Source organism: Muntiacus reevesi, chromosome 12, assembly GCF_963930625.1.
Source record: "Muntiacus reevesi chromosome 12, mMunRee1.1, whole genome shotgun sequence".
In the NCBI taxonomy this organism is placed as follows: Eukaryota; Metazoa; Chordata; class Mammalia; order Artiodactyla; family Cervidae; genus Muntiacus; species Muntiacus reevesi.
This window is the reverse complement of record NC_089260.1, coordinates 42,253,550-42,267,892: the sequence shown is the minus strand read 5'-3', so window position 1 is coordinate 42,267,892 and position 14,343 is coordinate 42,253,550. Positions and strand designations below refer to the sequence as shown.

Below are 14,343 nucleotides of genomic sequence, written 5' to 3'. Positions count from 1 at the left end.
GGTTTTTACAGTGGTCATGTATGGATGTGAGAGTTGGACTATAAAGAAAGCTGAGCACCGATGAATTGATGCTTTTGAACTGTGGTTTTGGAGAAGACTCTTAAGAGTCCTTTGGACTGCAAGGAGATCCAACCAGTCCATCGTAAAGGAGATCAGTCCTGGCTGTTCACTGGAAGGACTGATGTTGAAGCTGAAACTCCAATAGTTTGTCCACCTGATGCAAAGAGCTGACTCATTTGAAAAGACCCTTATGCTGGGAAAGATTGAGGGCAGGAAGAGAAGGGGGCGACAGAGGATGAAGTGGTTGGATGGCATAACCAATTCAATGGACATGATTTTGGGTGGACTCCGGTAGTTGGTGATGGACAGGAGTGCTGTGGTTCACGGGGTCGCAGAGTCGGACACAACTGAGTGACGGAACTGAACTGAAAGCGTCTGCCTGCAATGTGGCAGACCTGGGTTCGATCCCTGGGTTGGGAAGATCCCATGGAGAAGGAAATGACAACCCACTCCAGTACTCTTGCCTGGAAAATTCCATGAATGGAGGAGCCTAGTAGGCTACAGTCCATGGGATCGCACAGAGTCAGACACGACTGAGCAGTTTCACTGGTCAATGGACTATACAGCCCGTGGAATTGTCCAGGCCAGAATACTGGAGTGGGTAACTAGTCCCTTCTCCAGGTGATCTTCCCAACCCAGGGATTGAACCCAAGTCACTTCCTTGGCAGGCAGATTCTTTACCACTGAGCTACCTGGGAAGTAAACAATCCCAATGCCCGTCAGTTCAAAACTAGTTCAATAATAATAAGACTAAAGTCCTACACATAATCAACTTGGAAGGATCTTTGGGACATATTGTTGAATGAAAAGAAAATTGTAGAAGAGTGTGTCTAGAAAACATATTAAATAATAGTATGTATTATTTTATCCATATTTGAATTTGCTTCTATATGTATAAAAAGATTCTGGAGTATATATAAGAAACTAATCAAAAGTTACTTGTTTGAGAGACAGGGTGGAAATTGTGCCAAAGAGGACAAAAGGAAGATTTCTCACCTTTTTTGCATTTATTATCCATTCAAAAGACTAAGTAACAATAGAAGAGTAAAATAAATAAGATTAATGATATAGTCTTATTATCTTATTCTTATATAGTACAGCTTCCCTGGTAGCTCAGATGATAAAGAATCCACCTGCAGTGCAGGAGACCCAGGTTCGATCCCTGGGTCGGGAAGATCTCCTGGAGAAAGGAATGGCTACCCATTCTAGTATTCTTGCCTGGAGAATTCCATGGAGAGAGGAGTCTGGCGGGATACAGTCCATGGGGTCACAAAGAATCTCACGCAACTGAGAGACTAACAATGATAGAGTAGAATTTGAACTAAATTTGAACTATTTCAACTAAAACATCATCAAAATGAAATCAAAGGTGTAAAAGTGACTTTAAAATGTTTCTATTTCTACTAGATATTTTGAAGGGCTCTCCAGTTCTTCTACTACAAAACAACCAGTATTTCCTGTAAATCTGAATTTACACATAACCAGTTATACACAGATTCCATTCCAAGGTGTGTTCCCAGAAACTCTTACACATGTTTACTAGGAGATATGGTCAAAAATGTTTACAGTAATGCTGTTTATAATAACAAAATCTTGCAAATAACCTCAGTGGCTTAATAGGATAAATTAATTACAGAATATGCACACAGTGGCACAGTGGATGAAATAACTATATGTTAACAAAAATGGTCTTAAATTACAATTTGAAGTGGGAAAACAAAGTTCCAGAAAATATACAGCAAAATGTCATTTTTTTCTAAAGTTTAAAAAAGCAAAACTAAACAAATACTGTTAAAGACACATACTTAACAAGTTGGGAGGACTGTATGTAAAATCCAGAGCAAGCAGTGACCTCAGGTAGGAAAAGGCAAGCCAGCCAAGAGACGTGAAAGAAGGTAACGACATTGGTAACATTGTGGGTCTCAAATGGAGTGGTGGGAATCTTAAGTGTTTATTATCATGCGTCATAACTTATATGTGTTAAATTTACTATATATCAAGCATTACCTATATTTTTTCTTTAAAAATAACACACAGTTTAACATCTCTTGGAAAATTACAATATATTATCTGGGAGTTTATAAACCTCCATCTTTCTAGACAAGCTGATGAATGAGAACTTACTACTCTTATTTTCTCCTATGTTTATTGTAGAGTTTCTTTGATAACAGAGAAAATCAACACTGTAGTTCTTAATACCTCAACTTTCAGTCTGGGAGACTTTCATCTGGGCGTCACTGCTCTGTTCTTTTTCAGTTGTAAAAATCCTAGTTCCAAACACCTTTGATCCCCATAGGGCTCTGAGAATACATAGCACATATTTCAGACTTCCAAAACAAATTTCAGAAACTGAAATTACATTCAAACTTTAGAAAACTACTCATTCTCTCTTCTTTAAAAAAAAGTCATAAAAGGCTCCTCAAGTGGAGAGCCTTAGGTATTCAGATACCTACCTCCCTAGCTATTTAATATATATATCATTTGTTTAAATTCAAACAGATTGTGCAAATCAGGCCAAAGTTTGTACATCTGTGAGTGTTATAAATATACTTGAATTTTCTTTTCTGATTATAAACCAGGGTATGTTTATTACAGAAAAAAAATTCTCTTATATGTTTCCATATCTTTTAGTTAAGTTATAAGAAAAAGTGGGCCTAAGCTTTGTATTCTTACTTCTTCAGAAAGGCACTGCTAATTCACAATCCTCTAACAGCTGGTGAGTGCTTGTGGCTTCAATGGTTGGAATAATCATTTTTTAATTCTTGTCAATTACATGGATCAGAAATTACATTTATTTCTAATCTGGACTTTCCTGATTGCTGAACAATCTCATTATTTAATTTCTGCTCCTTTTACATGACTCCCTAAGTTCTCTGGGCATTTTTCTATTGCTGTTCAATCGCTAGGTTGTGTCCAACTCTTCTGCGACCCCGTGGACTGTAGCCTGCCAGGTTCCTCTGTCCACGGGCTTTCCCAGGCAAGAATACTGGAGTGGGTTGCCACTTTCTCCTCCAAAGGACCTTCCTGACCCAGGGATTGAACCAGTGTCCCCTGCATTGCAGGTAGACTCTTTACTACTGAACCACCCATTTATTAATCTGTAAGTGTCTTTTGTGTATCTTTAACCTGTGGCTATATAGGCTGCAAGTTATGCCTTCTATCATTTAACTTTTTATTTCCCTACGCTGTTCCTTGAATTAATTTTTGGCTTTCATATATCTAAATCCATATCCTTCTTATGATTTCATCCTCTGCTCTTATGCTTATGAACACTGTCATCCTGCAATCAATGGATGCAGCCTTAAATTATTCATGTGGTTTCCTTTTTTCAAAAAACATGGATCTGAAATCTTTTTGCATGTAAAAATGTAAGTCAAGCAAGTTTTTTAAATCACAAAAATTTAAACTCATCTAATCTTTCTTGAGAATGTTTCAGAAAAATACAGTGTTAATCTGATTAAAGATCTTCCTTCTAGTTTCAGGTTATTCTTCCTTAAATAAATGGGCATTTGATTATTAACTCAACTGGTATGCCTAAAACAGGTAAGTTTAACACTCTCTCATATCCCTAATTAAAATACCAATGAACTGAGACTTTCTTGGTGGTTAAGAATCTGCCTGCAAATACAGAAGACATGGGTTCTATTTCTGGTCCAGGAAGATCCCACATGCCATGGGGCAACAAAGCCCATGAGCCACCACTACTGAGCCTGCGCTCTAGAGCCCATGCTCCACAACAAGAGAAGCCACCACAATGAGAAGCTTACACACCACAACTAGAAAGTAGTCCCCAACATTACTTATTGTGATAATCATTTCATGAGGCAAGTCAAATCATTATGTGGTACACCTTTAAGTTATACAGTGCTTTATGCCAATTATAACAATAAAACTGGAAGAAGAAAAAAGAAATAGATTGCCACAAGTAAGCTATACTCTTAGATTTCCAACACAGTATTTATGTTCAAACAAATAATTAAGTTGAATACTTGGCTTTATATTTAAATTGCATTGGCTCCAAATAATTTAACTGTCTCATTACAAGAAGCTTCTATTATGGAAGCCCCCAAAGGGAACTGTGTATTCTTGCCTGGAGAATCCCATGGACAGAGGAGCCTGGCAGGCACAGAAATGGACACGACTGAAGTGTCTTAACACACAAGCATAACATAAAAGTGAGAAAATTTTTGATAAGTCAACTTCAATACTGCAAAGGTTAATAAGAATTCTTTCCCATCTCAAAAGTATGTGTCTTGGGTCATCTCTAATGAACCTAGAAGAGTCAGCATATTTCACAGGGGCTAAATAAAACTTTTTAAAAGGTTAACGGAAAAATATTTATGTGAAAAATGCCTCCAAATAATGTTTTAGTGGGTGGATTCGGCACATACCAGTGAATACCTTTGAGCTGAGTCCAATTGTGAATTAAGCTGGAGTTTACCTTTAAGAAACAATGAACCTGCTTTTAAGTAAAATCCTGTATTAATAAGAAACATGGAATGTGAATAAAAAAAGATTTTATCAACTGAACTGTATCTAAGTATTTTACAAAATTTTCCATGAGCCATCAGTAAGTCTTTAAAACACATGATCTTTTAAAAAACTTGCTAGTCATTCATCTGTAAAAATCTAGCTTTTTATGTGCATGCCAAACATAAAATTGCCCCCATGCTAAATTTAACACAAACCTCACATTATAGTTATATGTTCTTATATTTTGACATGACTATGACAGTGATTCACAGGGTGAAAATACACTTAGAATGGTCTATGTTCTGCAACTCCGGACAATGAAGAAAGCCTGGGAAGGATGTAAAAATTAGGTCCATATTTTAAACCTGCAGCCAATCAAGCCAGGAACCCGGCTATGCAATCACAATCACTTGCAAAACCATTTAAACTATTTCTTAGCTGTAACTGTTAGCAGTTTCTTACGACTGTAATCTTTAAAAAAAAAATATCTCCCACTTCAAATATTAAATGCACATGTACATTAACTTTTTTTGTCTACCTAGAGTTAGGTGCTAACTGCGCCAGGCTAAAATTAAAATTGTCTTCTTTCCCCTTTACAATTCTGCATTCTCTTAACTTTTGTATACTATGGCTCCAAGTTAATTTCATAGTATTTATCCAAATAATGAGTGGCTAAAATTTTGTCCTTTTTAACTACAACTTGTGAAGTACAGTTTAGCCAAGAAAACAATGGAGAGAGTCAATTTATGACATTTTATTGTTCACAAAGTAATGTTACCTTTTTAGATGTTATTCAAGGATGATTAATCAAGTTTAGAAAATTAAAGACACTTGACATTATAAACTGATACGTGTAACTCTTAACAGAGCACGTGGAAGAAGACGGCGTAAACTGAGCTGCTCAAGGTCAGACAACATGGCGGCGAGGGGGGGCTCAGGCAGTCTCCAACTCCTGCCTCCCCTCACGTGCCATCCTGAGAGACCCCTGCTCTAAGTTCTGCCTGCAAAACACTGACTGCCCACAGGACAGGAAACACCTAGGGCAGAATTTCAAACTTAAGAAACTGACTAAGTAGAAGAGACTTTAACCTAAAAGCTATCATACTATGTGAATTTAAATTACCTTTTAGGTAATGGAGTCATCATACTGATCTTCTTTTTCTTGTTTTTAAAGTAGCTAGGAGCTGGCTCCAGAGGACTCAGGGGTTCCACTACATAGAACCCGCTCAGGAGAAGAGAGACGGTTAACTGTCAGAGCTGGACTGTCCTCGCTGTCCGTGGTAACCTGAGCAGGGCCCACTCAGAGAACCTCTGTATCAGCTTTCTCACCTCCACAATATTGGGAAGGGGCCAGGGAGCATTCTTCTTTCAGATTTTGAACTACTGGAGACCAGAGCAAGTCCTAAAGTGCTAACATTTGGTTAAATTTTAAGGATGCTTCAAACAGCTTATCATTTCCAACATTATGTTTAAAGCAAATCTTTTACACATTCTTACACATTTCTCATCAGTGAAACTCACTGGCCTTTTTGTGATATTTCTTCCCCTACTTGCAAAGGAGCTCCAAATCCCTCAGAAAGTAAAAAAAAAAAAAAAAAAAAAAATCAACAGACGTAAAGATGAAGGTCAAAATACCACTGTTTAGTGATGGAGGTTTCAGGTCATCTATAATGTGCTTTCATGTTAAAACTACCAAATTAACAACTATCTGACTTCCATATTTAAACATGTAATGTTTATGTTCTCTGAAAAAAACCTAATGCCAAAAGTAATCATTCAAATACAAACCATACATATTCTTTGGTCACGTGTACATGCAGAAAAATCTGAGAGATAAGGAGTTTAAGAAAGACATTTTTGGCAAGCCTACACAAAATTATAGAGTTTTTATTAAAAAGAAGAGAGGGGTGGGAGAAGGTATGGAAGAAAATTAACATTCATTATGTGCTTACTAAGAAAGAGCTACTGTGCTAAGTACTTTACATAAAACTGAAACCAACTGAATGTTTCTCACACTCCTTGACCAAATAACTATGTGCTGTTCTTAGTCACCCAGTCATGTCCAACTCTTTGCAACCCCATGGACTGCAGCCCGCCAGGCTCCTTTCTCCATGGGATTCTTCAGGCAAGAATACTGGAGTGGGTTGCCAAGCCCACCTCCTGGGGATCTCCCCAATCCAGGGATCAAACCCAGGTCTCCCACGCTGTAGGCAGATTCTTTACTATCTAAGCCACCAGGGAAACCCAAGTAAATACAATTCTATATATTCAAACAACAAAGGAATTAAAAACTCTCTGAGAATCCTGAACTAATTCCATTTTTTATTTGGGCAATGTGCTGAGCCTATCACATTCATCATCCTTACATACATAGACAAAAGGCCCAGAGTCATATCGAATTATTTAAATTATTCCCAGAAAATAATTCATGAATACCACTGCCTCACTGAAACAGTTTTTTCAAGAGGCTAGTTTTGATAATCTGAGAATTCAATTCTCATAAGAAGGCTCTGGTAAGAATTGTCACAAATTTCATTATACATCAAAAGATGAGCAGTTACTAATATGAAAGTATACTCTTCATGACAAGAATTTACGTATTTAAGCTAATTCAGCTTCTGAAGGTTATCAGGAAGAGAACTGGGGTTAGAAATGAGAGAGATCCGACTTTACTGGGGACTTCACTTTGCCGGGGACTTCACTTTGCCAGGGTCTTCACTGGTTGGCTGTTTCATCTTACTGATTTACAGTAAAATGGTCACTTCAGTGCAAACAGATGCTTTTGGGAAGCAGTGGGGAGGAAGTGAAAAATGTCTACACTTCCAATGTATAACAAGTTGATCACGTACCTTTGAAAACAGAAATACCTGAAGTGGATTTTTATTTTTATTCTTTTTAAATTTTTTTTGAAGAGCTAATTGGCTTTTTCGATGATTCATGAATCAGGCAGCATACTATCTAGCAACAAGAAGGATGCTCCAAACACTGGGAATCATCTTAGGTGAGCAAAATTTGCCTGCCATTCTAAAATGTTTCTGTGACATGTAGATTACTTTGAGCCGAAAACAATCAAGGCCCCAAAGACTCAGGAAGACCCAGTCATCTTCCCATTAACTCCCTTCTCCCACTTCAGTAAAACTGAAGTGGATTTTTAAATGATGATATACTATTATTTGGAAAAAAATTGTGAGCAATTTTATCCTTACATTTCTGATATTTCAATTAGTAACTTTAATAAAATACCAAAAATTCTAATGACTCAGCACAATCTGAAAAATGTGTACTACAATGTTAAATGAAAACACACTACAAATTTTTGTCTATATTCTAATTATGTAAAAGTGTCTGTGAAAGTGAAGTAGCTCAGTCGTATCTGACTCTTTGCGACCCCATGGACTGTAGTCTACCAGGCTCCTCCATCCATGAGATTTTCCAGGTAAGAATACTGGAGTGGGTTGCTATTTCCTTCTCCAGGAGATCTTCCCAACCCAGGGGTTGAACTTGGGTCTCCCGCATTGTAGGCAGACGCTTTACCGTCTGAGCCACCAGAGAGAAGTGTCTGTGTGTGTACCTAAAAAAGTAGAACTGTGAATACAGTTAATGTTGGGTTATATTGGACTGGTAGATAACTTTCTCTTTCTTGATTCTTTTCTACTGTGATAACGTCACAATAAAAACAACTTTAAAAAACAACATCATCACTTTATGGATAAAATGGTTTTCTGTCTGCAATGACTTAACCACGTTAAAGATATGAGTCTCTCTGTCTTCTGTCAGTTGCAGGAAAGCAAGCACCACACTTCCTGCATCCTACAAAACACTCAGCATAGCATCTCAGGCCCAAAAAGACCCAGTAAATGCCCAGTGAGGGACAAGTCATGGAACCACTGATGAACACCAAGTGCAGCTAATATAAAGGTAGAAACTTACTGTTATTTGTTGGTTCAGGAAACCCAGCCTTTGGACCACTCCATCCTTTGTTTTCCCCTGTCTGAAAAATTAAACCAATTGTTTAAATTCAGGAAAGAAACTTAAATTAAAAAAAAAAAAGTTAATCCTAATCAATAAAAAAAGGGTACAGGTTATTCTGTTCATCCTCTCCACTGCAGACCCCAGGACCATGGACACAAGAATTATTAACATGAACTGTAACATCTAACCCTTTCCTACATTCATATGTTTCTTATGCCTCCTGCTTTTACCTATTTAAATTTATAATTTACATCATCAAGAAAGCCCCATATTTAGCATAATATTTAGTATATACATTATGTATAACATGAGCTCTATCAAGGTGGTGAAGAAGTAAATAATTTGTTTTCAAACAGTGAACAATAATCATCGCAAGTGCTAAAGTAAGTAAAAGAGATTTTTTATCACTTCTGAAGTTAAATTAATGATAGAAATATTATGTCTGTTCTGAAAAAGTCCTGATAAGGGTCACTGAATACTGCTCATGACAGGTACAAAAAATTGAAAACTAAACCCTAACTCTAAGCAAAATCTGGAATATCCTGACTTTTGCCAGATGATTTGGTCAACATTTAGTGTAAAATACATTCTGAGCTCAGACATTCTGAAGTAGTATTTTAATCAAATTACAAGTGACATTAACTGGTTATGTTCTCTTTTTGTGGAGCTGGTGTTATTGATATAAAGTACTCTGGGGTGGAGAGAGACATATTTCTTTTTATAATTGATATTTTGTATTATGCTGTCAGATGTCAAAGATCAAATGAATAAATTAAATCCATATATAAACACAAACTACCTTTCTAGCAAATAGCTTGCAACTGTGAAAGGGTAGAAGAGAAAGTAATGTGTGTAAATGCAGATACACATGGATGGGAAGGCCTGAGGTGACTCCCATGCACATGTTCTCTGTGAAGCACAAGACAGGATCATAGAGAGGGGGAGGCGCTGAGGGAGTGAGGTAGGTTATAAATCTAAGGAAAGTGTACACAGTAAGGAAAAAGTCTAGGAAAGAAAGCTAAATGATGAGAAGAATACAGATCCTCAGGCATTTGAGGGCTCAGTTGAAGTTGGTAATAATATATTTAGCACTTCATTCCTCCTTTTCTCTCCTTCCACTAATAACCAAAGTTATTTAAATATTAGGTTTTATTCCCTAAGCCTAATTTTTCATCATCTGAATCCCAAGCCTGCTGCTCTCTGATTTCTATCTCAACACTCTAATGAAACTGCTTTTCTAAGGTTTCTGCTTTAACATGACAGAGTAAACATTAAGAGTAATCTCTTCTCTCTCCCCAAACAACTCTAAATTGATAATCCAATAATCCATAAACTCTCTCTCCTTCCCTCTGCCCCCAGGCTCCCCTGAATATGAAAGGAATCAACAGAGGAGATAAGTCAAAATTTGTAACATGGAGAGTAGATTAATGATAACTAATTTAGCAGATGTGGGCCAGCTGAAACATCACCTGCAGAGCTAGAAGCTAACAAAGAGCTTACAAAGAGTAAACGGATTTGTGCTCCAGGACCCCAGAAAGCCTCAGGAATCAGAAGCACACCTGGTACTTCTAAAGATGAATCCTGGAAGAGTATGAAAATAGAAAGATTGTTTGGAAGTCTTTCAAATGTTATGAAACTTCCAGGTCATTTCTGTGACCCCAAGGAGACAAATTTCCTAAAATGTTGCCTCTTCAGAAAGGCCTAAAACAAAGAGACTCTGGACATGAGGTACAGCTGAGGATGGGGTGGATCTACACATCACACTGAAAACAGAGATGGATTCCGAAGTTACATCCTAGAAGATAAGATCCCCAGCTCCCTTTATCACTGGGCCTCTAAAGACAATAAGCAGTCTCCCAATCCACAAGGAACGGTGAGCATAACACAGGGAGCAGAATAAAACCTCAAAAAAGGGTTAAAAAAAGCTCTCAGAGAGACAGGAATATTATACCCATTAAACAAGAACAAGAGGTTATAAAAAGGAATATTCTGAGAATGAAGAATAGCTCTGGGAAATAAAAAATACAGTAGCCAAAAGAAAATATTTCAAAGGACTGGAAGACAAAACTGGAGAAATCTCCAGTAAATAGAACAAAAAGAGAAACAGAAAAGAAACAAAGGAAGAAAGAAGCAAAAAATCACTCTTCAGACTAACAGGTATTCTAGAAAGAACCAACATCAAAAATGGAAGGAAAGAAATCATCAGAGAAAAAATATAAAAGTTTCCCCACTTTTAAAGTATACAAATTTCTGAATTAAAACCCAAACACCCAAAAACAATTTATCGAAAAATACACAAATCCAGTCAATCACTCAAGAAATTTCAGAACTTCTGAGAAAAGACGTGAGAAAAGCATCATGAGGGAGAGGAAATGTAAAAGCTTCATAAATTGACTAAAGAATCCAAAGACTTTGGAATTTCAACAGTAATGCTGAGAGGTAGAAAACATTGGTACAATGCCTTCAAAACTGTGGAAAAAATATTTCCTATTTAGAATTATATCTCAGAAAAAAACTACCAATTAAGCGTGTGTGAAATATAAAGATATATCAGAACTACAAGTTCTCAAAAAACTGTATTACTCATGCATTCTCTATCAGGAAACGATGAAAGCATGTACTCCATCAACCCAAGAAAATAAATTAAGAACAAGGAAACTGTCCAGAAAGCAGGCAACTCAACAAGAGAGAGGCAAAAGGAATTAAGAGGGAAATAGTGAAGAGAAGAATCAAAACATTGAGTCTTCAGTAGATCTATCAAACAAACAATCCATCATAGAAGAGGAAGATAAAGAACTCCAAGAAAGAAAAAACAAAGGAATTAAACAGTACATGAAGTGCTTATTTGGCAGAGGGTACAGGGATAAGTTAGACAGACAAAGAAAACTATACATGTTGAGTAAGAGAACTAATCTTCGGTTTTCAAAGCAGGAACTCAGATAACATCTAAAAAGAAAGAAAATCAAGAAATTGCAGTGTAAGTTATTAACAGTACAAAATAACAGAACAACTAAAACAGGTAGTAAGTGGTTGCCTCTGTAAAAAAGGAAACAGAAATGGTCAGTCCCAGGGCAGGACAGCATGGTTTTTTATTATAAATCTTGAGTCTTTATATCATTAATCTTGAATAAGTCTTGACTTCTTATACATATATGAGTATTACTTTGAACAATATATAGTAATCAAATATAACAAAGAATGAAGCACATGCCAGTTATATATTGATGCAGAATAAGCTCCAAGTTGTAACTGAAACCCCATGTAATTGAAAAAAAAAACCAAGATGCAAGATCAGTGTATTTTTTAAAAAGTAAAGAGTGTTCTGCTCTTCCTTAGAATGTAGAAATGTAACAATGACTCAGACAATGTAAGAAATCATAACTTTTCTCAAACCCATCAGAGATCTGAGATTGTAAAGCAAACAAATGACATGAATTCTAGAGTGACAAAGCCCTCTAAGGCAAGGTTCAGCTCACAAAATATTTCAACATTGGCAAAGAAGAAAGAGATGAATATCAAAAATACTGGTAAGAAGAGAGCAGATGAAATGTTAATGAATTCTAAAATACTGTGTGAGGGTCAGCACAGCATTTTAGGAAAATTAGGAACTCCAGAGAGAAGTTCTTTTCTATGGGCTTCCTTTGGGAAGTCAGGACAACTGGAGATACAGCAGAGAACCAAAGAGCCCCACTCAGTGGTGCAGGTGTGAAGCAGAGAGAACAGCACAGAAATCTGCACACTCCTCTGGAGAAGGAAATGGCAACCCATTCCAGTACCATTGCTTGGAAAATCCCATGGATGGAGAAGTGTGGTAGGCTACAGTCCATGGGGTGGTAAAGAGTCAGATACGACTGAGCGACTTCACTCACTAGACTCTTCTTTTACACAAAGCAAAGAGCACAAGTCACAAGAGAAAAGGGAGAAACAAATCCTGTCTGCCTCTGGGATAAGGCAAGAAATTTTGTTGCTCCAAAAGCTCAGGCAAGGACTCACTATTTCTGCAAAAAGATTAGAAGTAAAAGTTACCTGCTCCTAGAAAAAAAAGAAGGGGGTGAAAACCTTCTTCAGAGCAAATCCCTGCACCAATATAAAGCAGATTTCTGAAAATGCTGGGGAAGGGGCTGGAAAACTCTACTGCACCTAAGACAACCTACCGATCAAAAGAAAAGTTTGGCTATCATGAAGAAGGAGGTAGAAACATTAGGAAAAGCCCACTTCTGAGACTCAGGCACACAGAGTTTGAGAATGAAGCTGTACAAGAAAATCAAGAACTATATTTCTATACCCAACACAATCCTACAACCAAATAATAAGGAACAGCAATTGACTACGGAGCATAGAGATATCCCTCACCTCATGGAATAGCAGAGAGAGGACTGATGAAACCGGAGGATGAAGCAGAAAAATTGAGGAAAATCTTCCCAAAACCTCACCCCACACAAAACAAAGATAATGGCAAACCAAAGCTAAAGGAACCTGAAGTTAACAGTGACTGTGGAAACAAAACACTCAAAATGAGCTTAACTAACAACTAGATTGATGCCACCCTCCATGTTAACAGTTTGACAGAAAAAGAGACATGCCTATTTCTTAACATAAGTACTACTTAACTCTGCCTTTACTGTTTCTCAATATACAACGTCCAGTGTTCATCCAAACATTATAAGACACCCAAAATTGCAAGAAGAAATATGTCAAACGCTAAAGAAGTCAATAAAAGGGAGGCTCAAGGGTGGCAGGCAGCAGCAGCAGCAGCAAGGGTGGTTGGAGGGAGATATGCATATACTTAGAGATGATTCATGTTGTTGTATAGCAGAAACGAATACAACATTGTAAAGCAATTATCCTCCAATTAAAAATAAATAAATGAAAACTAAAAATAAAAGAAACAAATCAATAAAACTGAGCCCAGAGATGACCCAAGTGCTAGAACTCTAAGAAATAAGTTTTATAATACTTATGATTAACAGGATAAAAGATCTAATGAAAAAGGCAGACAACATGTATGAACATTTGGAGAATTTCATTAGAAAAACAGAAACCTTATAAGAAAAGCATATGGAAATCCTAGGGGGAAAATACCACAGATGACAATTAATATTGATAACATTATTAACAGATGGACACACCTGAAGAAATAATATTACAGATAAATAGAAATTACTCAAACTGAGACACACCAAAAAACAGAGTGAAAAATTTTTTTAAAACGGACAGAAAATCCTGGATCTATAAGACAATTATAATGGTCTAACATATATATAACTGGAAACTCCCAAGGAGAGAGAAAACAAGGAAGAAGAAATATCTGAAAAGAAAGATAATAGCTGAGAATGACAAAAAATTTTTAAAAAATCACAGATCCAATATATTCATATTCATTAAGCAGGAAAAATACAAAAAGAAGAAAGGAAGGAGGAAGAGGAAGAAAATGAAAAGACAGGGAGAAAAAGAAAGGAAGGGGAGAGGGAAGAAGAGAAAGAAAGAATCAAATTTAGATACATCAGAGTTAAACTGCTAAGAACTAATAAAAAAAGGACATTTCTGAAGGCCTTTAGGAGGAGGAAGAAAGCATATCAATATGAAAAAGAAAATAATTACAGTAGACTTCATATAAAAGACTATGCAACTCAAGACAATGGAAGATCTCTGAAAGTGCCGAAAGAAACAGAAAAACTCAAAATCCTATACCCACACAAAAGTAACTTCTAAAATGAATATAAAATAAATTTCTCATCAAACAAAAGTTGACAGAAATCACTGCCAGCAGACCTGCTAATACAAGCAGTAATAAAGGAAGTTCTATAAACAGGAATATAGTACCAGAAAGAAATCTGG

General features: G+C 36.7%; 1 protein-coding gene across 9 annotated transcripts in view; it reads right to left on the bottom strand.

The window, feature by feature from the left end:
* The window catches only part of STAU2 (staufen double-stranded RNA binding protein 2), a 298,567-nt gene that overhangs the window by 153,408 nt on the left and 130,816 nt on the right, over positions 1 to 14,343 (bottom strand). For all 9 annotated transcript variants that reach the window (XM_065903639.1, XM_065903638.1, XM_065903633.1 and 6 more), the window contains one exon: positions 8,464 to 8,524. In XM_065903639.1, the coding sequence (XP_065759711.1) occupies positions 8,464 to 8,524 (61 nt within the window). The remainder of the gene's footprint in view (positions 1 to 8,463; positions 8,525 to 14,343) is intronic.